The 26,160-nt window shown below is 51.4% G+C and overlaps 2 protein-coding genes and 1 long non-coding RNA gene across 4 annotated transcripts in view; 2 read left to right on the forward strand and 1 right to left on the reverse strand.

Moving 5' to 3' along the window:
- GALNT13 (polypeptide N-acetylgalactosaminyltransferase 13) overlaps window positions 1–2,537 on the forward strand; it is a 103,300-nt gene extending 100,763 nt beyond the window's left edge. The window contains exon 12 of the mRNA XM_035331821.1: window positions 1,505–2,537. Coding sequence (XP_035187712.1) covers window positions 1,505–1,645 — 141 coding nt within the window. The 3' untranslated portion in view covers window positions 1,646–2,537. The remainder of the gene's footprint in view (window positions 1–1,504) is intronic.
- A 1,863-nt stretch (window positions 2,538–4,400) lies between these two features.
- Window positions 4,401–24,689, reverse strand: LOC118169974. Its single transcript, XR_004752406.1, has 3 exons — window positions 24,670–24,689; window positions 5,323–5,328; window positions 4,401–4,529 (listed from the first exon to the last, which is right to left on the reverse strand). It is a non-coding gene; the product is annotated as an uncharacterized LOC118169974 (long non-coding RNA).
- Window positions 21,667–26,160, forward strand: part of KCNJ3 (potassium inwardly rectifying channel subfamily J member 3) — a 36,866-nt gene continuing 32,372 nt past the window's right edge. Inside the window, exons 1-2 of one of the 2 annotated variants that reach the window (XM_035331829.1) lie at window positions 21,668–21,790; window positions 21,847–22,629. In XM_035331829.1, the coding sequence (XP_035187720.1) occupies window positions 21,952–22,629 (678 nt within the window). In that variant the 5' untranslated portion in view covers window positions 21,668–21,790; window positions 21,847–21,951. Of the gene's footprint in view, window positions 22,630–26,160 lie in introns of both variants that reach the window. The other variant, XM_035331828.1, reaches the window with a different exon arrangement.

Below are 26,160 nucleotides of genomic sequence, written 5' to 3' on the forward strand. Positions count from 1 at the left end.
CCAGACAATGGTCTGGTTTTAATATGGAGCTACACAGGTGAGGCTTTTAGCAGTGAGACTGCATCGGAGAGAGCTGTTTCTGAGCCGACCCCGTGTGTGCATGACTCGAGGTACGGGCGCAGTGCCTGGGGCTCTGGCGGGGCAGGAGCACGGCTGTGGGCACAGTCCTTACAGGGCACAACCTTGATTTTCTGAACCAGGTGCAGCTGCAAGCAGATGTTTGCTGTACAAGTGTTGAGTCTGTGCTGAGCGTGCAACAGTCGGCGGGTGAAGCGCATCGTGCAGCTGCGGGGCTGTGCCAGGGCTGTGCAGGGCATCCCTGGGGCAAGTCCCGCTGCGAGCCATGCCCTGATCTCCAGCACAGGGAGCAGGGGACGTGGTGTCCCCAGTCCTGTGGTGGCAGCATGGCACGGGGCATCACCACGGGGAGCCAGCAAGGCATGTCCCACCACATCCAGCACGGGCTGAGCATCAGCTCCAGCGCTGCGCAGAGCTGTCTGCAGTGTTGCTCTCCCCGTGGCATCTGGCTGGTTCCGCGTGTGAATCTCACCGCTGTCACAGATGGGCAGCTGCTGACACACGTATTCGTATGGGTGCATGGGCAAGTCTGCCTGTAATGTTTTCTTTTTGTTTGTTTGTTTGCTTTTTTTTTTTTCTGGAACCGCAGGACCTTTGAGGAAGCAAATGCATTAATAGCAATAAATTACTGACTGCAAAGCCTCATACCAAAGGCGCCTGAGGTACTGGGATTTTGTGTGCAAAGCCCCAGATCAGCCCCAGAACAGGGACAGAGAGAACACCAGCTCCTCGGCTGTCAATGTGCCTGCCCAGTTTTGTCGAATTCCACAACTCTGTGCTCAGCTTCCCTCCATCTCTCCATGTACATCCTCCCAGTGCTTGGACCAGAAGAGTGTTTCTGCCAAAGATGTTCTATTTCCTATTGTCCCCTGCTGACTCTCCATTGCCCAGAAACATAGTGTCATGTAAAAAAAAAGGGGAAGGGACAGGTGTCCCAAAGGAGGAGGAATATATTGAACATGGAAATGTTTTCACCTGTATGTTACTGTTGCTAATAGAATTCTAAGCAAATCTAAGTTTTAGTTTTCCATCAGCAGTTATTTCTGCACTAGCAATGCACTGGCCTGCAATGCATGCACGTTTGGGTTGTGGGAGCCTAAATCCCGTAACCCAACCCCCTGTTGCTCTGAACTAATACTCGCTTGCACTTACTTGTGTACTTTTCTGTTGCGTTTATTTGTTTCTGGGTTCAGCAGTGGCACTCACCCCCCAGGCTTGACCACTCGAGAGAAGGTGAGCGGGGTACCCCTCGGGGCAGCAGGGGGTGTGAAGGGGGCTCGGAGCTTTGTGAATGGCAGTGGGCACGGGGCAGGGATGAGCGCTCGTCTCGTGGCTTGCGTAGTGCCTAGAGCAGGACTCACACAGCTCACAAACCTACTCTCAGCAGTAATGATGGTGCTGCAGCTCTCGCACTTCTCTGTTGCAGAAACTCACCCTGAGGCACGTCAACAGCAACCAGTGTCTGGACGAGCCGTCGGAGGAGGACAAGATGGTGCCCACCATGCGGGAGTGCGCTGGGAGCCGTTCCCAGCAGTGGCTGCTGCGCAACATGACCCTGGGCGCCTGAGCCGGCGCGGAGCCGCTGCCTCGGCCAGCCCGCCAGGGCTCTCCTCCTCCCCTCCTCCTGGCCAGAGTCCCCAGGTGGGCTTTCCTGGGGGCGGCGGGCCTCCACGTGCCCCTTTGGAACCCGTGACTGTTCGAAAGAAGCACATGGGAGCCTATAAATGGCAGGACGTGTGGAGTTACCAACGCAAGCGCGCTCAGAAATGTTTCAAGAGAAACCTTGGTGAACCTTTATCAAAGAGGTGGGGAGGGAGGGTGTTCCCTGTGCGTGTCGGACACCGTGGCACAGCGTAAAATGCCTTATGAAGCTCACTGGCACTGGGAACGATTCTGTCAGAGGCTTTATGAACTCCATGCTTGGGCACTGGTCTGTGTTTGCTGGTCTCTCATGTCGAGCGGGGCTCGCTGGAGCACTGCTCTGAAAGGGCGGCAGGGTCACCGTGCAGAGTGAATGTTTGGTGCCTGGAAAGCGTGGAGTCCCAGCACCCAGTGCTTGGAAAAGCAGCAAAACTGAGCAAAGAGCGCATCCAGAAACTGAAATTAAATGAAACAACCGGAGAGACAGTGGAACAATGCTAAGGAGGAGTGACCCGCCTTGGTAACTCGGCTCGGTGCAAACTGAGATCTCTGCAATGGGACAACGGATGGCCGGGGCCTCACACCTGGGAAACTTCAGGGGGTTCTGCTGCCTCAGTGGAAGTAGCAAAAACTGGCCCTCTGAGAGAAAAAGACGCTGGGTGTTTGGCTGGAGCCTGCCTGCACCTGCTACCTTCGAGCATTAGTACGTACCTGCATCCTGCGTGAAACACCCCAGAGCGTGGGTCGGGTCCCAGCTCTGGCTCCAACAGAGACGGCGGATGCTTATTTATATTTTTAATAATTTTGTGGCTTAATCATTTTGTTTCATTGGCGTGGTTATTAAGAACATGCTGTGACACACAGTCGTTTTGGAGGCACCACAGGAGCTGATGTGGCCAGGTATGGGAAAGTGTCCCGTCGTGTTGGTGGTGCTTCTGCTGGCCATCGCAGCAGAGATTATGGATTAATGTTCTCATATGTAGGTATTACAAATTCACAGGGCATCCATATTTTCTTGATACATGTCATTAAACGAAAATTTGAAGCCTATTAAATTTGAAAAGTGGTTGCTGTGCATGCACGGGAGCTCACAGACCAACTCAGGTGGGAGGCGAATGCAGTCCAAACTCTCTGCTCAAAGCAGGGTCAAGCACCTCCAGTTCCCATCTTAAAGCCCCCCCCCAAATACACAATATGGCTTAAAAGCTAGCGAAACAGAAGAATGTAATTTTGCTTCATAGGAAGAGCATGCAAGCCTCACAAACAAATGTAAACACCTCTCTCCCCGCAGAAGTTGGTTTAAAATTCCGCCTCCTTCCAAAGGGCTGTTAGCAGGCGTGCAGCCGCTCCAGCTGGCAGGTGATAAACCCAGAGCCATGGCTTTTCCTTGCCATTGCCAACGTAAGAGCTGCGGGAAGTCCTGCAGCAGCCAGGAGCATGTGGGAGCGCACTGGGTGGTGCAAGCTCTGCTGGCCACCCCCAGTGTTCCCCAGAAAACATCCCCAGCTGCACATGGCCACAGCCACAAAGCCTCTGGCCCTGCCGCTGCCGGGTCCGGAGCTTTTCTTGGCATCGCTGCTGGAGGGCAATGAGAGGTGCAGTCAGTCTGCAGCTGCCTAGGCTGGGGCCGCAACCCAAAAATGGTTGAAGAAAAGGGAATTTTTCTCCTTAGAATTACTACACAGGTTGATACGGAGTGTGCGCCCCCTTGGCTGAGTGCATTTGCAGCGTGTGTCTGTGTGTCTGCAGCTGCACTGCTGTGCACTGGCTGGGGAGAGGTAGAAGGGAGATACGGATTTGTTCCATTTGACCTCCTCGTGAGCAAGTACCCCCGCTGCTGACGATCGCAGTGGAGTTTCTGCAAGCCTTTGGCACGCTGGCAGGATGGCTGACCGCTGGCATTATGCTCAGACCAAAAAAAGCACCAAAGCACCTGCCTAGTTCCGTCACAGCGAGTTTTCCATTGGCTTCGAGGGACTGAATCCTGGATCTACCTCCCTTGAGAGAATGCAGAAACCCCGAAAGCCCTCCCAGAAGAGTTTCGTGTAAAGCTTCTGTTACGCAGAACGAGGTGGTGGGGGTGTGTGGCACCTTGAATGCTGCTACGATGTCAGGGATGACAAAGTACGTGATTTAATGAATGAATGTAAGTTACTGAGCGCTTGGACCCAGTCTTTCCTCCAACCACTAAATTCCTGCATTGCCTAGGCAAGTAATTTTGGCCAAAATCATTTAACATTGCCCCGTTGGTTGCCTCTGTCAGAGTCTGACGTGCAGCACCCACAAAGGGAAGCATTCTGAGCCACAGACCATGTCTGAAAAGCACTGATCTGTGTTTGGTTCCCCACTCATATCTCAGAAGGGTGTTGGGAGGACTGGGTTCCATTTGCACAACGTGTTTGAAATGAACTCCGCAGATACTGGATATGATTAGTTATTGTTTTCACTGGAAAAAAATGCTTCTGGTTCTTGTATTTGTTGAGAATTGCTTTGATGAAATGAGCCAGCCGTAATGCAAGGTGGCATCAGCAAAGGGAACATTTAGAAGAGTAAGTTGAGCCATAAGCACTGTAAGCAGCAGTAGTTTTGTCTCCATGTGCCAGAGGTAGGAGGGACCAGGGACAGCTGAGAACTGAAATAGCGAGGCGTTTTGAGCAGTCGTAGCTGAGTTTCCCTGCAAACACGTGTTTCCCAGTCAGGGAGGATTTCTTTCTTTCTTACGCTCTAATAGGAAGAGTGTCTTGAAGAAAAGCTGTGCACCTGAATGTCAGATTGTATGTTTTGATTTCTTTATTTGCACCTTCTGGCTGCTGGGCAGAGCCTCCCCCAGGCAACTCTGCCCAGGTTCTGTTCAGGGCCGTTACACGCATCCATCGCTTTGCACGTTTTGAACAGCCCGGGAGGCAACAAGGAGCTCACGAGGGCTGGCGAGCACCACGACGTGCTGCGCTGTGCCAGCTCGCTGGAGACCTGCCCTGGGTCCCCGCAGCCCCGAGCCCCCCGGTGCCCGTCCCCGCAGGACGCTGCCACGCTGCGGCACCACGCCGTGTCTGGAGCTGCCAGCACAAGCTGCTGCCGGGTGCGCTGGTGGTGGCTGAACACCTGCAGTGTGTTTTCACTCGCTTCCGTGGCTTCCGTGTCAGTGCTGATTTTCCAGCGTTCGGTAACTTGACTCAAGCACCACCGCTCCGGTAGGTTGTCATCCCCATCTATTCTTTTCCTCCAAGAGCACGCACTCGGGCCAGCTCGGCAGGGGGTCCCCTGGAACGCCTGAGGCACGCAGTCACCTAAAAATGTGGGGATCGTGCCGGGCTTTTGGTCAAGGTGGAGAAGCCCGAGGGACGTGGCGGCTTCGGGGACCTGCTTAGGAGTGCTCCCGATGAAATGCTAGGAACATAAAATTTAAATTTATAAAAGTAGATTGTGGGTAAATAATTGCACATTTTAAATGTTGTAACGGTTATTAAATGGTCTACTGGTACTCTTTGCTGTACATTTAAATATTTATACATTTTTGTAGAATTAAAATATACTGGTTTAGTTTTCTTCTGGTGCCTTCGTTTTTTTCCAGGCGCACTTAGCCGTTACGTGGCCAAGTGTTACCATCTGCTAAACATTAGACTTCCAGTGACAAAAATTAGACTTTCCTGTTTCCACGTCCCCTTTTTACGTGTGTAGCCTTGGAAATCGCCAGGAGAGCCATTCCCACTGCACGCCGGTGAGCGGTGGGAGGTGAAGGCGCGAGCGGTGCAGCTCGGCACGTCGGTGCGGCCGTGTTCAGCGGCCCCCCAGTTTTTTCATCTTGTTTTCCTCAGCTCCTCGGGATTTTCTTTCTTTCAGTTACGTCTTGAATCCTGAAACAGGTAAGTTGCGGTAAGAAGGGGGGAGAGAGGGTCTGTTTTAAAAACAAAGGTAAACGAAAACGGAAAGTAATCCCCAGGAGACTGAGAGGCCGAGACCAGGTCATAGCATCAGTGCTGTCAAAGTGATTCCTGAGCAATGTGATCACAAATAACACACAAATATCACGTCAGATTTTAATTTCAATTCCTTGATTTAAACCTTTTTGGTATTAACCGGTTGAAAAGTTAAGGAAAGGGATAGAGTGCTAAAAGCCACAGAAGGTTAAGGAGCCTCCTCCTGCATTATTTTAGAGGTACTGACAAGGAGACAATGAAGAGAGAAAAACATTTTTATAATAGCATTTTTAGATGAGTTTCTTGATTCACCCTTCTACCCAGCTGCAGTGTATTTTGATGGAGCAGTTGGCAGAAGTGCTCCCAAGTTAATGGCCCGTTTAACCAGATGATGGCCTTCCAAATGTTGCTTATGCAACCGCAGAGAAAAAAATATGTAAGCCCTTTCTAGCAAGGTTTACCTGCTTCAGTGTTTTCTAAACCTAAAATGATCCAGACTGTCTGCGGGGAAATAGCTATTTGTGTATTTGTTTGTGTTGAGCCAGAGTTTACAGAAAACATCCATCGCATATATGCGATTAAAAACCGACTGTCAAGTTACTACTCTGATTATTAAACTATCTTGCAAAGATGCAATTAACTGTAGAGCTCGTTAATTATAGTATGTGAATCACTTAGATGAATCATAAAATAATCCATTTGTGAGGAGTGAATGCAGACATAGAGGTATGTTTCTTTTTTGCATTTCTCAGAAATGTTAACAGGGCTGATTATGGAGCTAAAATTGCAGTGAGGGAAGCAGCCTACATCTGACTTCCCTTAAACGCCTGTACGTGTCTTGCTGTACGCGCTTTTGTGGTGTATTTCGGAATTCAAAGGAGACAAAAACTTCCTGTGGATCAGGCCCCTAAGCAACCACTGCGAGTTAAACGCGTGAGAAATGATTTAAATGCACCTATTCAGCGGGCTAAAACTTGCATTGCAAGCCTGGGTTTGAACCTGTTTTTGCAGCAGCAGGAAGGAAGGAAGGATCTGCCCTGAAATCCACGCAGCTCCCAGACCGGTGGGGTGGCGTGACACAAACTTGGGCTCTGTAAATTCAGCTCGCAGGTACTCAGCTTGGTTATTTTATTGGTAATCAGGCTGTCGTGCTGCCAGCCTGAAACCAAACGTCGCAGATGCAGAGTTCTGTCCCCGCGGGGTGTGCACCGTACTGCTAGAATGGCACAGCTTAAATTTTAAGGCGTTTCTTTGCTGAAATTAAGCAATTGCAGTTAACAAATGGATGGAGGCAGAACAGTGCAAGAGAGGTAAGGATGGTTTAACCCAAACCAAGCACGAACCTCTGAGCCTCGCTGGCAGTTGGCAGCGATAAAGCTTCTGCTCCTGTTCCTGTGAGACAAACGCTGGGGATTCTCGGCAACGTAAACTCGATCTGAAGAATCCATTTTACTTCCTTTTACAAAAAGTTTGTTTTCTCTTTTTAATTGTTTCCCAGTCATTCCCCCTCCGGTGCATACAAGGTGGTGTTCATGATGGCTAGGTTCAGCTTTGAGTTACACGGCTAAGGACTAAATAAATCCTCCCGTGCTTAAACAAGTCACCCTCCTGCTTGGTCCTGTGTTTTCAGCGACACCCAGTGTCACAGGCGGGTGTTCCTGCCTAACTGTGCAGCTCTGTGGCCCTTCCCCTGGGATCACAGACCGCAGTCCGTACACAGGTAAGGACGAGAGAGGCCCTCGGCACCGAAGAGGAGCCACGCAGCTCATTGCTGCTGCATGCTAACACCGCCCTCGTGCTCTGCCAGCTGGCTTCTGCCCCAGGGAGTGGGTCACGCGTGGAAGTGATTAAATCGGTGCTCTGTGATTCAGTCCCACTAACGCCGAGAGGGGTCAGTTGCTGGTGAAATTAAATTTCTCGCCCCTTCTTATCCTGTCCAGACAACTCTCGAGTCTCTTGCCGCAGCAGTTAATAAACTCTGTGTGTCCAAGTCCCAGGAAGTGCTGGGAGGAAAAGAAAAACAAACACAACGAGGATTCCAGCTTCCAGCCCCGCGTTGCAGATAAAACTGCTGTTTGTCCGCTCCAGCTGTAGGGCGGACTGGGGTCACCTGCTGTGCCTTTGGGTGCTTTAGTCTTAAGGTTTTTTAGGATGTTAGAGTCTGCTCTTATCTTTCTTTGAAACTCTGAACGAGTTCCCTTCAACCCTTCCTGCACACCACGCTTTAGGCCAGCGCTGTCGCCCACACCTTGCCCGGCAGGGCAGCAGGAGGGCATCACACCGATACCGCGAGGCTGAACCACACACAGGGCACAGCAAGGTAAGGTTTTAGGTTATCCATGGAGACACAGACAATAGGGATCGATTCGGAGCAGGCTGGCTGGCAAATAGCACAGGGTGACATCTGGGCACCCCGACTGCAAGCACCCTCCCGTTGGTGTGCAAGGGGAGCACAGCTCATGGGTTACAGGGGAGGAGGTTTGGCAGGCCAATAAAGCCGGCAGGTTTGCTCGTTTGTGTGACGTTACCCACCAAAATCAGTGCTTCTGGTTCCCTCCTATGGGAGATCAGGAACCAGAAATGCCAAGTCTGTATCTCTTTATTGATTGTGATTGGGAAAAAAAAAAAAAAAAAAAAAAAAAAAAGCTTTTTGCACAAAGACAAATGTATTTCCCAACAAAACCTCCTCACATCCTGCCTGGCTTATCTGTAACCCTGTAACCAAAGGCAGGGCTGCAGGATTGCTGCTGTACTGCATCGGCCTGAGCGATAAAGCAGCGACAGAGCAGGCTCCGAGGCCAAGCACTGGATACAGGCAGGAGGAGCAAAGGTTTCGGTCGCTGGGCTTGCGAACTGACCTATCTCCCACACAAGTCTGGGCACAGCCCACTGCTCTCTGCTCCTTGCCAGACACACTTTTTAAAGTTTCTAACCCACAGACGTAGCAGCAAGTCATCACTTTAAAGCCTGAGCATCTTGGGTAAGGTGCAGACCTTTCCTGACACTAAAGAAACAGGAGCAGGAAGGTAAATTGAGTCTTCTGATGGCTGTGTGCAGAAACGGGGCTCCCTGCGAAGGGAGGGTCTGCGGGGGCACGAGGCACTCTGCCCCCTGCCCAGTACCTTGTGGCATTGTCCCTTCAGACCCAAAGTGTGCCCACAGGCACGTTAAACAGTGGCATAATTAAAGGTAATAGCAAGCTGTCTTACTGGCCTGTGTGCATACAAGCTCCTTAACGATCCTCACGGTGCCCCTGCCAGGCACCTTGCTCGAGGATGGGAGCGCAGCTCCGCTCTGCCTCCTGCACGAGGAGAAGCCTTAAAAACGCAGGGCCTCGACCCCAGGCCCCTCTGTGGAAGTGGAGCTGGGTTTGTTTCTACCAAGTTGTTGTTCCCTACGGAACTGTAGCTATGATTTGTTTTACACGTCTCGTTTGGAAACGTTTGCCTTTCATTTGCTTTGCAAAGCTGCGCCGCCCTGCAGCTGCGCGCCTGCGTGCCGGCAGCTGGAGCTGCAGGAACCGGCCTGCCACGCGGGCGTCGCACTCCTCCTTCCCTGCCTTTCTGAGTCTCGCCTCCGCTCCCCCACACGTTAGGAGATTTTCCTGAAAAAATGCAGTGCTGGGCTCTCTGCAGCGTCTTGTAGCTGAATAGCGTCGTCACAGGCCAGAGCGGGATGCTCCAAGGAAGCTAGGTACAGCCCCAGATTTTGTCTCTGCCGAAATGATTTCCAGCCAAAACTGTGAAGATAACTTTTTGTGTGGTCCGTGGATAAGAGCACGCTTTATTTACCACTTATCCTAGTTCTGAAATACTTCTCCACAACACAGAAAGAAATGAAGAAGCAGCAGTGCTGCTGCTCTGGATCGGCGTCTCCCCGGGGCAGCCCTTAGGGGAGGTCACCGCGGTGCTGTCTGGGGGCAGAGGGGAAGCTGATGCTATTTGCCATTGCGACAAAGGAAAGTTTCTGATGGCCCCGTTTTGGGTGGCTGGTGATAGAACTGAAGGAAAGAAGTAACAGTGATCCGAGGTTCAGGGGTCACACTTGACACGGGGTCACCAAAACGGTGTTGTTAAATTAAACTGCCAATGGAGAATGGTCGGTGAAACAGGAGGTGGCAAACTAAGTATTTATGGATCCGAATATAAAAAGGTTAGCTTGCTGCAGGAGTTTGGGGCAGTCACCTAACAGCCAGTCATTCCCAAAGCCTGAAGTTTACCGAGGCTTTGGGCACCCTTAGAGGAGAGTTTACTTCTGTGGAGTAAGGAGAGTGCAGACAATAAACCAATTTTTCTATCAAAGTGCTTCGCTCCCTTCTTTGCACCGGCTGGGCATAGCTAAGCAGATGCGTTAGAAAGCAACGTAGAGCTAAGAGGGGAAAAAATGTGCCAAGGAGATGATAGGGTTGGAAAACGCTTTGTAGTATTTAACATTTGAAAAAATCTGAAATTAGTAGACCGGGATCATCTTCTGGCAAAATGCACAGAAAGGCACAGAGAGCTGGATTGGGCAAATACACAGCAGGGAGCCTCTGCAATTGCAAAGCAGATGAACTGAGTAACTTCACAGAGCCGTCTGCGTCTGATAAACGTGCGTGCAGAGGTCGATGCTGTATGTGTGTGCATGTCTATACACACAGGTGTGTATGGATGAACCTCTATTTCGTTGGTGCTATTTTTCAGCAGATTCTGATGGTCCTGATGCAATTTGCTCCAGGCTTGACTTAGGAGATTTTCAGAGCAGGAGACGGGTGCTCCTCACAATTAGTTACCTTCTCACAGTTAGTTACCTTCTAATTGCTCCTCACAATTAGTTACCTTCTCTGCTGTTACCAGCAAAGGAGGAGAGCACAAGGTATCACCCCCATGTTAGGATTAATGGGTTTGTTTTGAGATTTTTGAAATCTCTTTTCTTTATACCTGTAAAGTATAAAGAAGCGATTATGATGGCTAATTAGTTAGGATTAGTAACATGCTCATTAACCTCTTTAAATCCTTACGATATTGCTTAATGAAGACTAACAACAGATTTATGCCCCTGTAAATTGCAGCTCTTTTGTATGTGGAATATATTGGAAAGTAATGTTCAGTGTGAAATCCTGTTCTCAGAGGGATCGTGTACTTCAACTTACTAAATCTGTGGGTTTTATTTGTGTGTGTCTGTAAGGATCCATCCCATGGGTTAGGGATCCATCCCATGGGCTAGGGATCCATCCCATGGGCTAGGGATCCATCCCATGGGCTAGGGATCCATCCCATGGGTTAGGGATCCATCTCGTCGCTCTTGGCAGCGGTTTTGGCGGATGCAAAGCAGGCTTGCAGGGCGCTGCTGGCAAGCATTTCATTCCTCAAGATGCAAAGAGCTGGCCTTGAAAGGCTTTTTATTCCCTCCTCTGGAACATTTCCTATTCTTAAGATCAACTGGCTCGTGTACGAGCGATAGAAGTACCAGGTCGTGACTGCCTTGCTTTTAATCGGAACTGGGTGCGGAGGAACGGAAATTTATTTCTGTTACAGAATCCCAGGAAGCGTGGTGTGAACTGTGCATTTCTAAAAAACACTTGAGATGTGAGGAAAATGTGTTTTAAATCCTATGGTTTTGAAGCGTAGTAAAATTTCCGTGGCATTTTGTAGGTGCAAAGGCAGAACGGAAGGAAGGGTTTGTATTCCATACATACAGAAGTAGGTAACGAATGTTTCTGAAAGCCCTGAAGTTATGAGCCCAAAATGAGCTAACAAAGCGTGCATTGCCTGCCTTCTGCTCCTGCGCTTTAGTGCTTACTCTTAATTTTAACCTACAAGGAAAAAAAAACAAACCTCTGCCACTTGAGCTTTTCCTTCTCGTGGTGGCTATAAGAAATGGTTCGGCCAACACCTCAGAAATCCTGCCTGAGGTGGGCGAGAGTAAGGAACCTTCCACACAGTGCAGATCCTAGTGCACAAGCCGTATTTCTTCTCAAAGCTACGGGTTACAGCTCATTTAATGCCATAGATGCTGGGTATCTGTATAACTATTGATCATCCCTGCGAATCGAGGTGTGGTGGGTTTTTTTTTTCACCTTAATGAATTTTGTTTCACCGACTGCACTCTTTGTCCTCCCCTGGGTCAGGGAATAGGGAATATAGGTTATTATTAAGTAAAACGGGCCAGATAAAGGTAACAAGTTGTGAAGGTGATGATCCCTTTACGGGGCTCCCTGCCTGCATTCAGTGCCGCAGATGGGGCGATTGCCCTGCTCCCCGTCTCCGGAGGCAGCTGCCCGGGGCTGGGGGCTGCTCCGGCCTCTCCACCCATCGGTGGTCCCTCACCCCTGGGGTTTCGTGGTGGTCTCCCCCGCAAGAGGTGGACGAGCACCCAGGCAGGTGGGTGCCGTCAGCCTGAGTTTAACGAGGTCCATGGTAACGATCCTTAATGGCAAAGTCAGCAGGAAGGTATATGGGAACGGCTGAAGCGTGGGTGGTTATACCAATAAACCTCTCAGACAAATAAGATCAGACCCAGGCTGTTTTCCAGTCTGCTGGCCACTTTTATCTCTCTTCTTTGTCCCTCTGCCAATTCTGTAAATGCTTCGGAGAGAGTAAAAACCCCGTGCTGCTCCAGCACTCGGACAGGGCGCTGCGCTCCTTCAGGCAGAGCTAATCACGGAGTCGTCTTTTAAATAATCACACCGACACCAAAGTGTTGTGGGCTGCTCCCACACTTCATTTTCAGTAATTCAATGTTTTTTTTTTCTGGTAAAATAAATTCTCAGAACTTCCATGACATGAATTTCTGGAAAAAAAAAAGGGGGGGGGGGGGGGGGGGAGCAAATAAATAAAAGGCAAATAAATGCCTGCTCCAAAAGGTTCATAAGCACAGAGTAAACAGCCCTCTCCTTTGATGCACTGCTCATGTCTGAAGGGAATTAAACCACATGAAACAGAAACTTGATTAAAATCAATTACTGAGAACTGCAGGCATGCCTCCTTCCAAAATCTTTCTGTAAAAGTCACTGAAGTCAGCAGGAGCAAGGGCTGGAGCCAGACGCAGAGCAGTTTCCCCCGTGGGAAGATAACTGGGACCAGCAGAGCAAGGGCAGAGGGCAGCGCAGGTGTCTCCATCCTGCCTCACCGTGGGCAGTCCGGAGGGGACCTGCAGCAGATTTCAGCTCAGGTTTTTGGAGCTGCATGGGTTTGTTTTCCCTTCCCTGGCTGAGTGATTGTCGCTCTGGGAGATCTTGTCTGGGGAATAAATTCAGCACTTTGCTGACCTCACAAATAAGCGAGCAGCCTGTGCGAGGCAGGGAAGGTAAGAGTGGGCTCGGCAGGGTGGATTGCAGGCTCTCATTTTCCCGTGTTTTCTTGCAACATCTCATTTACTGCATGGGTGCCTGAGGATGCACTTAGCTATTGGGATATTCACAGGAGGCAAAGAGAAAAAAAAAAAAAAAAAACAAAAAAAAAACACAAGAGAATGCTGCCAATTTGCGCACTGCTTATCAAGATGCTAATGGTTATGTCTTCTGCAGTCCCGATGGCCCAGCAACGCAGAGCAGGGAGCTGACACCACCACTGTTTCTAGTAGAGCTGCAGGGGATCGGCCAAGGCGTGGGAAAGGAGCTTTGGGCCCAGCGCTGAGCACCAGCTGGAGAGAAGATGCTCAGGAAGTTCATGGCAGAGCTCTGAACCTGTGCAACGCAGAGCAAAACTGCTCCATTGCTCCTGCTCAGGCTCTGCCCCCCCTGGAACAAACCCAGGCACCCCCTCAATGAGGGCTCACATGGTTTACGGCTCATTTTCCTGTGAAATATCCATTTTACATTTGCTTTGCTCTCTCCGGGTGCCGTGGGGGGGTCAGCTGCCGGTGCCCCAGCTGGAGCCGCTGTGCTGGGGGACCGTGGCTGTGTGTTCCCTCCGGTGCTTTCACTTTGCTGTGCTTCCTGACCTCCTGGGAGAGGGCAGGGGACGTGCTTGGTAATGAATCTAGCCAATTGTAACAGAAATCAAAGAAGGAAATTGAAAGAGCCAGGTGAGGTGGAGCAGATACAGATGTTCTGGCGTTTACCAAACAGATAAATGGCGCTGTAGGCTGGGGGCACCTCCCCCTGTGTCCTCTCCTGGACTGGAAGGGAGGAAGCAGCTCCTCACTTGGAGAATTCCGGCGCTCCGTGTTGAAGTCTGCTCAGTCTTGCAGGCGAGCTTATTCACTTCAGTCGTGTTCCAACATTATTCTTGCAACAGATTGGTATGATTCAAATGTTATCCCCCTCATTATGCATTGTGTGTGGAGACTGGGCATGCAAGCTTCATTTTTTATTTTTTCCTTTATTTCCACTGTGTTTCCAGGTGATTTTAAGATCGTCCGAAGCTCTCCAGCCCCTGGGTCTGTGCGTCCGTGCGGACCTTCCTGCAGAACAGGGTTGCTCCTGCACCTCACCCTGCCCGGGGGCTGCTCCTCCACGGGGACAAGCTTTCTTCACATTTCTTATTATTTTTTTTTCCCTTTTATTTTATTTTTTTTCCATCCTGCAAACTTTCCAAAGAAGCCTGACCCATGACCAGCTTCACACTCACTTCCCTCACAGACTTCAGGAGTAACTAAAACTTTCTTCCTTTCTTCTCTGCTCGTTTATTTAAGATGGGAAAGGAATAATTTCCAGACCTGCCTGCGCTGACATTTCAAGCAGAAATAATTGGCTGTATTTTTAGCTGTCCACATCCCAGCAGAAACAGAACTAACCGCACATTTTTGCAAGGTGTGAGTTTATTTAGGGGAGAATTAATGTCTTGAGACTTCAAATAAGAATCTCATGAAAGCCTACAGATGACCTGAGGTCGACTCACTGGCACTGTAACTTTGAAAATACATTTCTAAGGGAAGCCAGAGAGTTGGGAACACAGACACTTTGTAGCCCGCGTGAATCTTTTTGTTCTGTCAAATGTCACGGCTGCATCTCACACAGTGCGGTATTAGTGCTGGCCATTGAAGGGGACTGCGGGAGCTGGACGCCTGCGGCGGGGATGGGGTCGTGACAAACGGGCAGAAATCAGTCGCCGTAGGGCCGCACGGGTGTGTACGGGGCAGGTTCTGCAGCTGTGGAGGACACCAATTTTAGCCTTCAATTCACAGAGTGGGTGTGCAGACAGAACCGTGCAGGGCAGAACGAATGGGAAGAACAGCAGACTAATTAAAACAAGGGCAAATTGGTCTTTTTGGGAAATAAGAGCATTACAGCAGGACAACAGACTGTCAGGCTGATTTCTCCCCAGTGTATTCAAAAATGCAGTTTAGAAGCAAGAAAAGCACCTTCAATTCTTACTCCAAAATTCCGGGTTCTGCTTTGCAAACGAAGCGTGCACCAAAACGTGAGGGTTTTGCACAAGCCCCCTAAAGGGACCTCTCCCTGAGCCCCCGTGCAGCGGTCAGCACCCTGGTGGGGACACAGGTGGCCCGGTGCTGCTGCCTGGTCAGCGAGGGGGCTGAAACCTTCGTGGGGTGTTACACGGGCTGCTATGGGAATCTGGGCTATCCACGGAGGTCTCGTGGCCCTTATTTTAATGGAGCACAAGCTCTTGTAATGCACAGTCTTTCGTGGGGCTTTAAAATATCCCAGAAAAAATTAATCTCATGCAGCAATGCTGCACAGTTTGGCTTTACTTTCCCCTTTTCATTTCATTCCCTGCAAAAGGTTTTGCTCAGACCAGAACGTGTTATTTTTTCTATTCTTGTCCTCGCTGCAGTATGTTGAATTAATTGCGCTTTTTTTTTTTTTTTTTTCCCAAGATTTGGTGGTGACAAGTGCAAGCACCAAAACAGGGCAGAGAAAACAGCGCCGCGGCGGGCCGGGGCGCCCTCGGGGCTCTCCTCCTCAGTGGCCCCACACTGAAACTGAAGCCACGGAAAAACATGAAAACACTGAAATACATGCTTTTTGTTTGTTCATCACATCTTTGGAACAGGGTACAGATTTTTTTTGTTTTGGTTTTTGGTTTCTTTTGGGGACTCTTCTTGGGATGCTGTCGGGTACCGTCTGCTCACCCCCAGAGCACCAGCACGTGGAGGTGTTCCCAAGGGGTGTTTTGTGCCCACGGGGACTGCCTGGGCCAGTAAAATTGATGTGAAACTATACTGACTTATGCCTAAAATAAAGGTTTTAGAAGCGTAGGGTACCTTACCTTTCCCAAGCAGAGGAATTGATTGGAAGGCGCAGGCAAACCACGGGGGGTGTACAAGTGGGGGATGTTTGAACCTTGAACACCCGAGCTTCCTGTAACTATGGTTACTTGTGATTTTGTACGTGAGCGCTTCATGGCTGGGAGAATCCCTGAATGGAAGATTTGTTCTGGATCCGTGGGGGTGTTTACTGCAAAGGCACGGGTTTTCATCATGACTTAGGGGAAGTAACGTCTGCGAGCCGACCTGCTGGAGACAAGGAGGCCGGTTTGGCCAGCAAGAATCTGGGAGCAACAATTCCCAGCCCTGAGCTGCCCGGTGCTGCACCCCATGCCCGGGGCTGCCGTGCAGCTCCCGTGGGACCGGCCGTCCCCTCCTGCACCCTTCCCAGCCCAGCCCAGCTTCCCGCAGCAACCCTCGCCTTGTCGGGCCATACTGGAACACCAGGGAAACTGCTCGTTGGCTAATAGCACGGATGGGAAATTTAGAGACCATTCGAATGCTTGTCTTCAGCTAATAACCACTTATTGTCTGCAGAAGAAAGATGTTTGCTGCATTTCTGCTCTCACCGTTGATCTGAAATGAAGGTGGATTTCATTTCTCAGCAACACTGCTGTATTTTTCTGCAGTCGGCCTTTGCCTGTAAATTTTGGTGAACTATTGCTCTAAAGTTGTGCAAGCTATAAGCATGTGCCGTGCTCTTTTTCTTTTCTAGAACTATTTTAGCCACTCTTTCCTTTTATTGTGTTGTTTTGCAGGTGATTATTCCTCTCCAGGCCTAGTACTTTTCCCTTCTCATTACTGAATTACATTTTTATTTTTTTTTTTTTTTAATTCCAAATTATTATCTCAGTTTGTCAAAGCATTTTAAATTCTGGTTTTGTTGTCTTTCTTCTTTCAGTGCCTCTGAGTTTGGTACTCACTGCAGATTTAACAGCCCTGCTTCCAGCTTCATCCACGGCTAGACCAGGAGCTGCTGGAGGCCGCTGCCAAAAGCCAGTTATTAATCCCTCCAGCCCAGCTCTAACCCCTGGGGGAGGCACCAGCTGCAGCTTTTCAAGAGCTTGCACAAAAGATACTGCACTTTTTAGAAGAGGGACAACAATTCAAAACCCGTGATGTCTGTGAAGAATTCAGCAGGCGATAGCATGGCTGTGAGGGACGAGGGGGTTAAGCACCGTGTGTGGGAAGAGATGCGGGCTGGGCGGTGCTGTGCCTGGTGCTCAGTGTGCAGAATCTGGTCCCAAAAGGAAGCAACAAATGCAGATGTAATCGGAAATATATCCACTTTCAAACAGAATGCAGAGTCTTGGCTGTTGGCTTTGTGAAACTTGGTGCTGATGAGCCAAATCTCTGTGATCTTTGTGTGCACACAGCTCCTCACTTAGATTCATAAAACATACCTGTTTTGTAGAGTTTTAGCCTTGCTGACCTGCTTTCAGGAATTCTCCCACACGCCCTAGATACATTATCATTGTTTGATATAGTCCTGCTGACATGATTACTCAGAACATCAAAGGCAGCGTAGCTTGTCAACTGAAAAAGAAAGACGCAGCTCATTTGGAAAGCTGCCCCTGCTTGGGGTGGGGGAACACCACGTGAGCACCCCAAATTCATTTGTTTTGGGTTTTCCCTACTGACTGAATCCTTTGGCCCTGATCTCCCTAAAACACCCGTGTGTCTGCCTGCGGTCCTCTGGCGGTGGCTGGGGAGAGGAGTGCGTGTGGCCGCAGGTTTGCTGTGTTTTTCTGACCCTCGACTCTTGGAGTGTGGCTGCAATAGCCCAGTACCTGCTCTAGTACTCATTCCATGGAATGGCTTTGTCAAGGAGTAACGCCGCTGCAGCTGTCTCCAGATGCATCAAAAAAATTATTCTATGTGAGGATTCATAGGAGAGCAAAGAAAGAAAAGGTGAAGGCTAAAATATCAACAATAGAGCATAGAAGCCTGCTGAGATTTCATCTCATAAAATGCAAACAGTGACAGATGGCGCTGAGCTCCAGGACTTTCATCTCACGGTAGGTGTGTGTACATACCTGGCCCTGTTTGCCTGCATTACAATTTTGGGAATGAACCCAGTCATTTTGCTGTGCTACAAGGACGTCAGTGATCCAAGCCTGACCAGCTTTTCATTTCACACTGGGAAAACATTAAAGAAAAGCAAGATACCTGCAGGGTGTGCGGAGGAGGACCCGCAGCCGTGGGGTTTGTTCTGCTGTTGCAGGTGAAAGGACGGGGTGGAAGGAATGGCTTCGCTGGGGGAGCAGACCGAGGAAGGGCTGGAGGCAGGAAGCCAAGGCTTTTGTTTCATGAATTTGATAATTTCACATGGACTGCATGGCACATGAGGTGGTGTTTACTGTGCCCAGACCAGGCATGGCGAGGGGCAGACAGGCAGGAGGGAGGGAAGCTCTCTGAGATGTTGATCACTGCAGTGCCAAGCGAAAGCGAGGGCTTGGATTCCTTGCAACACAGAAATATGGCACACACAAAAGATTCTGCTTCATTTATTTTTAAATTGGCGTGGCACAGTCCCAGTGGGGCTCTGGCAGGACGGCAGAGGGGACGCGGCGGGGTTTGTCACCCGGCCCCAGGCACGCCGCTTGTGGGAGATCTGTGAGCGAGGAGATCCAGCCCCAGGGAGACAGAGCACCAAGAGAATAATGAATTTGGTCTGAATTCCTAAAAGGGGGAGCTATGCAGCTGCAGAGAGCTCATTATCTACCTTTCCTAATTAAAGCACAAGTTCCCAGCCCAGCCAGCCCAGCGACGGCCCACCGAGCATATTGATTTCAGTCCCTAATGAAGAGCGGGCGATGCCCAGCCAGCGCTGCCGGACGGGTAATGATGCCCCTCGTCAGCCAAGCCACCACAAGTACGCTTCCTAAAACATCGGCGCTGCTAAAAACAGCAAATTGGAGAGATTTCCTTCCGTCGGCGAGGCTCCAGCAGGCAGGCAGGCACAGGCCCGGCTGCAGCCATCGGGAGGCCTCGAGGTGCTCCTGTCACAGCTTCGAGCCACGGAGGGCCGTGGCGATGTGGGTGCCAACACAACTTCCTCAGGGGCCCTGGTGTGGGCTCACAGGGGTTATAAACCCCCCAGGAAATGTCACCGGAGAAAATGCAGACCCGGGAGTGCAGAAGACAGCGTTTGGTGGCAGTTCTCCCAAACACTGATGGAGCACCCAGCCGTGGGGCCTGGGGCAGCCATCTGAGGCCGTGTCTGTGGCTGCTCCCCCGTGATGGATCCTCATTGAATGTCTCCAGTTGCTTACTGAAGCCATGTGTATTTATAGCTTCCCCGGCACCCCGTGAGGAGTCCCGCAGGGCAGGAGGCCTTTGCATAAGCAGCATGTGAAGAAACACTTTTTCCCTCCCCTTTGGATGTTGGTCTGTGTGTGACCGCGTGAGAGCAAACCAGAAAATGGGCATTGATCACGAAACCAGGGACTGCAAAATGCCAATGTAAATGCACACGCTGTAGTCAGATCGATAGTTCTGATGGGCAGCCTAATGCCTCCTGCAGCCAAACAACCGCCCCCTCTGTGCAGAATAAATCCATCCTCAGCAAGGGGAGCCTGGGCAAGGCTGGTGTCTTGCTTAAAACCTACAAAAATGCATGAAAACAGCATGGATGGGGAAAAACACATTGGAAAACCAAGGTCAAGGCAGGTTTATATATATATATATATTTAATTTTATTTCGTTTGTTTCATTTTATTTATTTCATCTATTTTTTTATTATTATTTTATTTTATTCTTTTTCATTCTGGAGGCAGGACAGAGAGCACTGCACCAGGACACGTATGCAGGCGATGCCTTTGCTCTTCTCCAGCAACCGGAGCAAGCCAGGAGCTGCCACCAAGCACCTCCCAGCCTCATCCGTGGCCAGCCGCCAGCCTCTGCCCCTCGAAAGGGACTTCAAAAGGAACAGAGCTGTGCAGGATGCCAGGGAGGCCGTGCCCATATGGGGCTGCCTGCGTTTTTCATGGAAACGTCTCATTTGGCTTCTCCTCGGGGTGAAAAGAAGCCGCTCTGAATTTGGCCGGGCGTTAGCAGCAGCAGTAATACAGACGTTGCTTCGTAAGGGTTGGGTGTGGTTTGGTGGGATGCTACCTTCTGCTGGGTGGGTTCTTCTTTGGTTTATGGCTATGCAGCCCTTCCTGCAGGAACGGGAGGCAGAGGACACGTGCTCCTGTGGTAGTGAATCACAGAAATGGAAGGGCCACTGCAGACCTCCAGCACCTGGTGCCGTAGGACTCTGAGGTCAGTGTCGCACCCAGCCCATGCATGGGTGCAATGGGCACCCAGGGAGCCATCCCCGCTGCAGAAATCCGGCCAGGTTTGCAGCTCTGGAGCTGTTTTCCTGATTTTACTGTGCATTTGCTTACGAAACAATCTGATGATTCATGGTGGAATTTTCTGTTCTGCAACCTAAGAACATTGAGAGTCTCAATTTGAATTTGAATTGGAAATCCCCACATGGGTTTCCTGAGTGGCTTTGCATCCAAATGAGTGTTTCCTTCTCCTCCCATGTATCATTACGTTCCCGGTTCTGGGAGCAGGACTGTTTGTATCAACGGCATGGCTAATTGCTGAGAAAAAAATCATTCAGCTCATGATTTGGATGGGGAAAAGAGTTCTGGACTCTTCCTTCCTGACTCTGGCATGGCTGAGCTCTGGATTTAATTGAGAAGCTCGCATGAGGCGAATAGCATCACGGACATCAGAAGGGATGGGAGTTTAAGATACAGTTCTGGGTGTTTTTACTTCCCCCCCCAGGTACAGCAGAAGGACACAAGCAGGCACCTCCATCGGTTTCTGAGCTGCTGGCTGGCAGGAAACAATCCTTCCACAGCGTCCTTAAGAGCAGAACGTTAAGAGCCGAGTGTTCTTGTCACCAAGAGCATTCATATGACAAAGGGCATTTTTAATGTCTATGATTTTTTCGGCACTCACCTTACTTCCTCACCTCACCAGGTAAGACAGAGCACACACGCTGGAAGTCTGCTGGTCCAGGGAGAGTTTTGATTTGAGTTTTTTTTTTTTAATTATTTGATTTGAGTTTCGGCAATTAGGAAGAAATGGCTTCCTTTACACTGCTGTGGTTTCTAAAACCATAACATTGTGATTAACAACGTAAGAGCTATACCCACCCCCTTAAACATTTAAACTACATCACTCCAAGCTTCCTTACCGTGTAGAATTGGTTTGGAGACTCACCAGCACCCCAGCCAGTGGGTGGCTGCCACGGGCTTGTGGCCCTGCTGCTAAGCCCTGCTCTGCCACTGGCTCAGCTGCTTGGTTTGCACTGGGTCATGCTGCTTCTGCTTTTTTAAAGCCATTTAAACATCCCAGTGGCCAAGCGCCCACCACACCCTAGGTGTGATTTCCAGTTTTTTTTTGTTTTTTTTTTCCTCCCAGTTTGAAAATGTGTGCTGGCCTAGCGTTTTAGACTGAATTCCCTCTGCCCCTGTCCTTGCCCCTGCCAGGGGCTGTGCTTCGTGGCTGTTGGGCACTGGGAGGATCTTCTTGCTGCCTTCCAGGTCCGCACGCAAGGGATCTTCTTGATCTTCTCGCTGCCTCCCAGGTCTCCCCTCATTCCTGTGGCCGCTCTCCAGACCCTCGATTGTTCGTGTCCCTTCTGAACTTCGGACACAAGGACTGCAGACGCGAGGGCCGGGCACGGTATCCACTTGCAGCCCTGTGATTGCCGGGCACAAAGATAATCACGACACCTCCCAGCCGCCCTCCTGCCCTCTTCCCACCTGCCCCACGAGATGCTCCGACCGCAACGGGGGCTGCGGGGCGGGGCGGGGGGCGGGGCCAGGAGCTGGGCGTGGCCTGGGCGTGGCCAAAGGGGGGCGTGGCCAAGGGGGCGCGCCCTGCCCGGGGCCGCGCTGCGCCGCCCCTGCCGCCGGCTCCGCGTGGGTGGCGGCCGCGCACAGCGGAGCCTCCGCGCCCGCAGAGCGGCGGCGCCGTGCGGGGCCGTGCGGGGCCGTGCGGGGCCGGGACGAGCGCAGCTGAGCCGTGCCGAGCCCAGCCGTGCCGTGCCGAGCCCGATCCGAGCCGTGCCGATCCGAGCCGTGCCGAGCCGTGCCGAGCCGTGCGCGGTGCCGTGCCCGCGGTGCCGTGCCCGGCGGTGCGGGGCGGTGCGCGGAGCATGTCGGCGCTGCGGCGCAAGCTGGGGGACGAGTACCAGGTGGTGAGCACCTCGGCCAGCGGCGGGGGGCTGCCGCCGCCCCGGGCGGCCCCGCGGGGGAAGCGGCAGCGCTTCGTGGACAAGAACGGGCGGTGCAACGTGCAGCACGGCAACCTGGGCGGCGAGACCAGCCGGTACCTGTCGGACCTCTTCACCACGCTGGTAGACCTCAAGTGGCGCTGGAACCTCTTCATCTTCATCCTCACCTACACCGTGGCCTGGCTCTTCATGGCCTCCATGTGGTGGGTGATCGCCTACATGCGGGGCGACCTCAACAAGGCGCACGACGACAGCTACACGCCCTGCGTGGCCAACGTCTACAACTTCCCCTCCGCCTTCCTCTTCTTCATTGAGACCGAGGCCACCATCGGCTACGGCTACCGCTACATCACGGACAAGTGCCCCGAGGGCATCATCCTCTTCCTCTTCCAGTCCATCCTGGGCTCCATAGTGGACGCCTTCCTCATCGGCTGCATGTTCATCAAGATGTCCCAGCCCAAGAAGAGGGCCGAGACCCTGATGTTCAGCGAGCACGCGGCCATCTCCATGCGGGATGGCAAGCTCACCCTCATGTTCCGGGTGGGCAACCTCCGCAACAGCCACATGGTGTCCGCGCAGATCCGCTGCAAGCTGCTCAAAGTAAGTCCCTGGGGACGCCCCAGTGTCCTCCTCCGTGCCCCCCCTGGAGCTGCCGGTGCTGGTGAGCAGCCTTTGGGCAGGGAGCATCGCTGCTGTCCCCCGCGGCTGCCTCTGTGTGCCCGTGGTGCTCGTCGTGCTCAGCCGTTGGGCGCCAGACTTGCACGCACTCGGCCATCTGGTTTACCTGCAGCCCTATAGGCTAATGTTTATGTGCTGCACTGTTTTACATGCCCATCTGTCTGTAAAATGCTCGGTTTCTTCTCTGAGAGCTAATACTTTGTAGCTGGAACTCCTCGGTGTGCATTTCAGAAGGAAGCTGTGTGCCTTTCTGGTGTGTTTCTGTGCTCCCAGACAGCGGTGTGTCCCACCGGGCAGAACTCCATTTACGTGGTGCATGAGCTTCACCGACAGCAGGATGTCAGGGTTACACATATAAAAATAATGCTAGCAGCTCCACATGTCTGAGGAAATGAGGGTATTTTTCTGAGACTTATTGCCACTGTCTTTTATTTATAGGGGAGCAGAAAAAATTGTGGAGCAGGTGGCAGGGGACAGCTCGGGTGACGTTTGGTGTGTGCAGAGAGCATCCTGCATGTTGCCCTGGGCTGGGGGACATGGGAGCTGTGTGCTGGGTGGGCGCCCCTCAGGGGTCCCTCGGGGGCAGCCCCGCTGCCTTCCCTGCTGCCCTGCACAGGGATGCTCCATCCCCATCTGCTGCGCCCGGGTCTAGCAAAGCACAGGTACATTTTTTTTTAGGGGCAAGATTTGTGGTGTTTTGGCCCAAGTAAGTGTTTCTGCCGTGGTTTGCAGGCAGGATCCTCGCTGCTTTTGCAGAGCTCTGCAGGACCCCTGCTGCATCCTAAATAACTGGGGAGTCCGTGGCCAAGAGGCTTGCCCTTGCTTGCAATTTCCCTGCCCTTGCCTTCAATTTCCGTGGAGTCGAGGGGGGACAACAGGGATGTAAAACATCTGCACAATTTCTCTTGTCTCCTTTGTACCGTGCCCGGCTGATTTTTGTAGCTCGGGACTGACATCACTGCAGCTGACCTGGAAGCATCTATTCCTGTTCTCTTCTTTTTAAGTAATCAACTCAGACTGCGGTTACGTTCTGATGTGAGCTAACGCCGCTTGTTTCCTCGCAGCCGAAGTTTAGATGGCTAAATTGAATTACGTGCAATTAGCCTGGTAAGTAATCATCCAGTCTTTAGAGGGCACCACAGTGACCCCTCTGCTGCCTTGCCTGCCGAGGCCACGCTGGGCAGGGAGGGATGGGACTGCCGCATTTAACAGGCATCTTTAATAGCTTTCAGGAATCAAAACGAGTCATTTCTATTACAGGTTTTTAAAAAATAGCCCTTTTTGTGTCTGTGTGGTGCCTCTGATGGAATTTTAAAAGTTAGAGCTTAAAACTTAGTGTGGCTCCACCAAATTTCCTGAACTTTAAATGTGTGAAAGGCTGGCTTTATGGACGCAGTCACGGATTTGTGTTCTGTGATAATGCTGGAGTGAGAGGGCTGAAGGTTTTGCAGCTTTTTTATTATTATTATATTTTCATTATTATTTATTTATTTTTAAAAAAATAAAAGGCAAGAAAACCAGAAGAGCCCAGGGAACCTCACCGTAGCAGCAGTTCAGACAAAGCAAGCTGTCACTGCACAGGGACGTAACGTGTGTTATAAAAAAGCTCCTCTGTAGGAGCTCGGTACGCGGGCAGGTATAAATGGGTAGCGAGAGGGAGAAGAGCGATGAAGGGCTACACTGAGGCTCTCCTGTGGATGCAGTTGCGAGCCAGCACTGCACATCACCTACCGAATTTCTCCGCAGGGCTCATTCCTCTCTCTGCACTGGGGAAGCGGTGCCTGGCCAGGCTGCTGGCCGGGGGAAATAAAAAAAAATAAATAAAAGGAGGAAAATCCAGGACTGCAGCGGGGAGAGCAGTCCCAGGGTGCTGCCGTGCAGGGGCAGCCTGCTCGGCTGGCAGCAGCAGGGCTGTGCAGCTGAGGGCTGTCGCTGCTCCGTGTTTTCTCGCTGGTTGCACACCTGTGGGTGCTGGTGCAGAGGAAAGCTCGGCCCCAAGCTGGATGCCCCCTCAACTCCCATGGGTGCACCCTGCCTCGTGTCCCATCCGTCCTGCTAATGCAGGGCCGCTGGGACAGCCACGGGGCCGGTACAGAACTGCTCTTGGGTGCTGCTTCTTAGGGAGAAGGGGATTCCGCTGTAACATCTCTGTGCAATTGGAAACGCTGATAAACTGCTGGAGTTTGGGGCTTCTGTTTTTTTCCTGGGAAGATCGTGCTGGAGAAAAAAAATAATAGAAAGCCATAAAGCTGGCAAGTTAATGCAAAGACTCATTCATTGGAATACCCATTTTGCCAAATGGATCTCCAAGATTGTCAGCAACTTGGAGAAAACTTAGATGCGCGGATCTGTGCATGACACAGTCAGAGCCATTCAAGGTCATTGTCCTCACAGCCGTAGTGACAAGGGCAGCAAAATAATAAATAATGGGAGTTTTTGCACCCTGGCTTGTGTAAAATAATCTGTGGTTTGTCCGTAGCAGGTCAGCTCACACAACCTTTACCTGGGCTCCCCTGGAGGAGAGGCAGCCCTGGTGCCCGTGCCTGCTGCACCGCTGGGCGACGTGGCTCCGAGCCTGCCAGTGCCGACGGACTGTGGCAGCGGCACAGCTCTGGGGTGCCAGGCAACATCCCGCCCATTTTTAACCTTTTTCCCATCGTTTTCTTACCCCGTCTCTGTTTTATTCCTGTTTTCCCTGGACTTCTCTTCCGCTGTGTCCCTCAAGCACTGAATCCTCTCTAACGCCCATTTTTTATCAGCCTTCCATCTGTTAAGATGTCCGTTCTATTGAGTGGTTTTTGCTTCATCACCTCCTGCGTCCCACCCGCGTTGGTCGGCGTTTGGTTACTTGCTTCAGGCCAAGCTCTCAGGGACCTACCCGTGGCTCCTGCTTGGAAATAAGCCATGAAAAGCTCCCCTGAGGCTGGAAGGTGGCACCGGAGGATAAGAGGAGGCAGTGGAGGGGAGTCCACCTCCCACGTGGCGGTGCGGGAGGTGCAGGTGTAGGAGGTCCTGCGGCAGTGGCTCCTTGCTCTCTTTATGGGCTGTTTGTTGCTGGGCCCGTGGCTTTGTCCTTTTGCTGCAAGGCAGGGCCCCGGCAGGCTGGTGTGCTCCTGGGGTGCCTTAGCCTGATGCCCTGGTGTGAAACCGCGAGGCATTCGGACATCAGGGGCACGGCCACGAATCTGAATTTGGAATTTGCTCTCACATAAATTAAAGCCCATTTCCTTGCTGGAACTCCAGGGCACTGGAAGAGGCTATTGTTTGCTTGGGATTAGATCTCCTTCCAATCCAACCACCATTCCGTGAATATTTTAAAAATAGAAACCAAATCCCGAGCGAGGCGTGTAATCCCTTTCTGCTCGGTCTGCTTCCTTTTCTCGTGTTCCCAGCCGATTCCCGCCCGGCACTGCCCTGCCCCGGGCAGCCCTGAATGCTGGGTTCGCTTCACGT

This window comes from Oxyura jamaicensis, chromosome 7 (assembly GCF_011077185.1).
Source record: "Oxyura jamaicensis isolate SHBP4307 breed ruddy duck chromosome 7, BPBGC_Ojam_1.0, whole genome shotgun sequence".
Lineage (NCBI taxonomy): Eukaryota > Metazoa > Chordata > Aves > Anseriformes > Anatidae > Oxyura > Oxyura jamaicensis.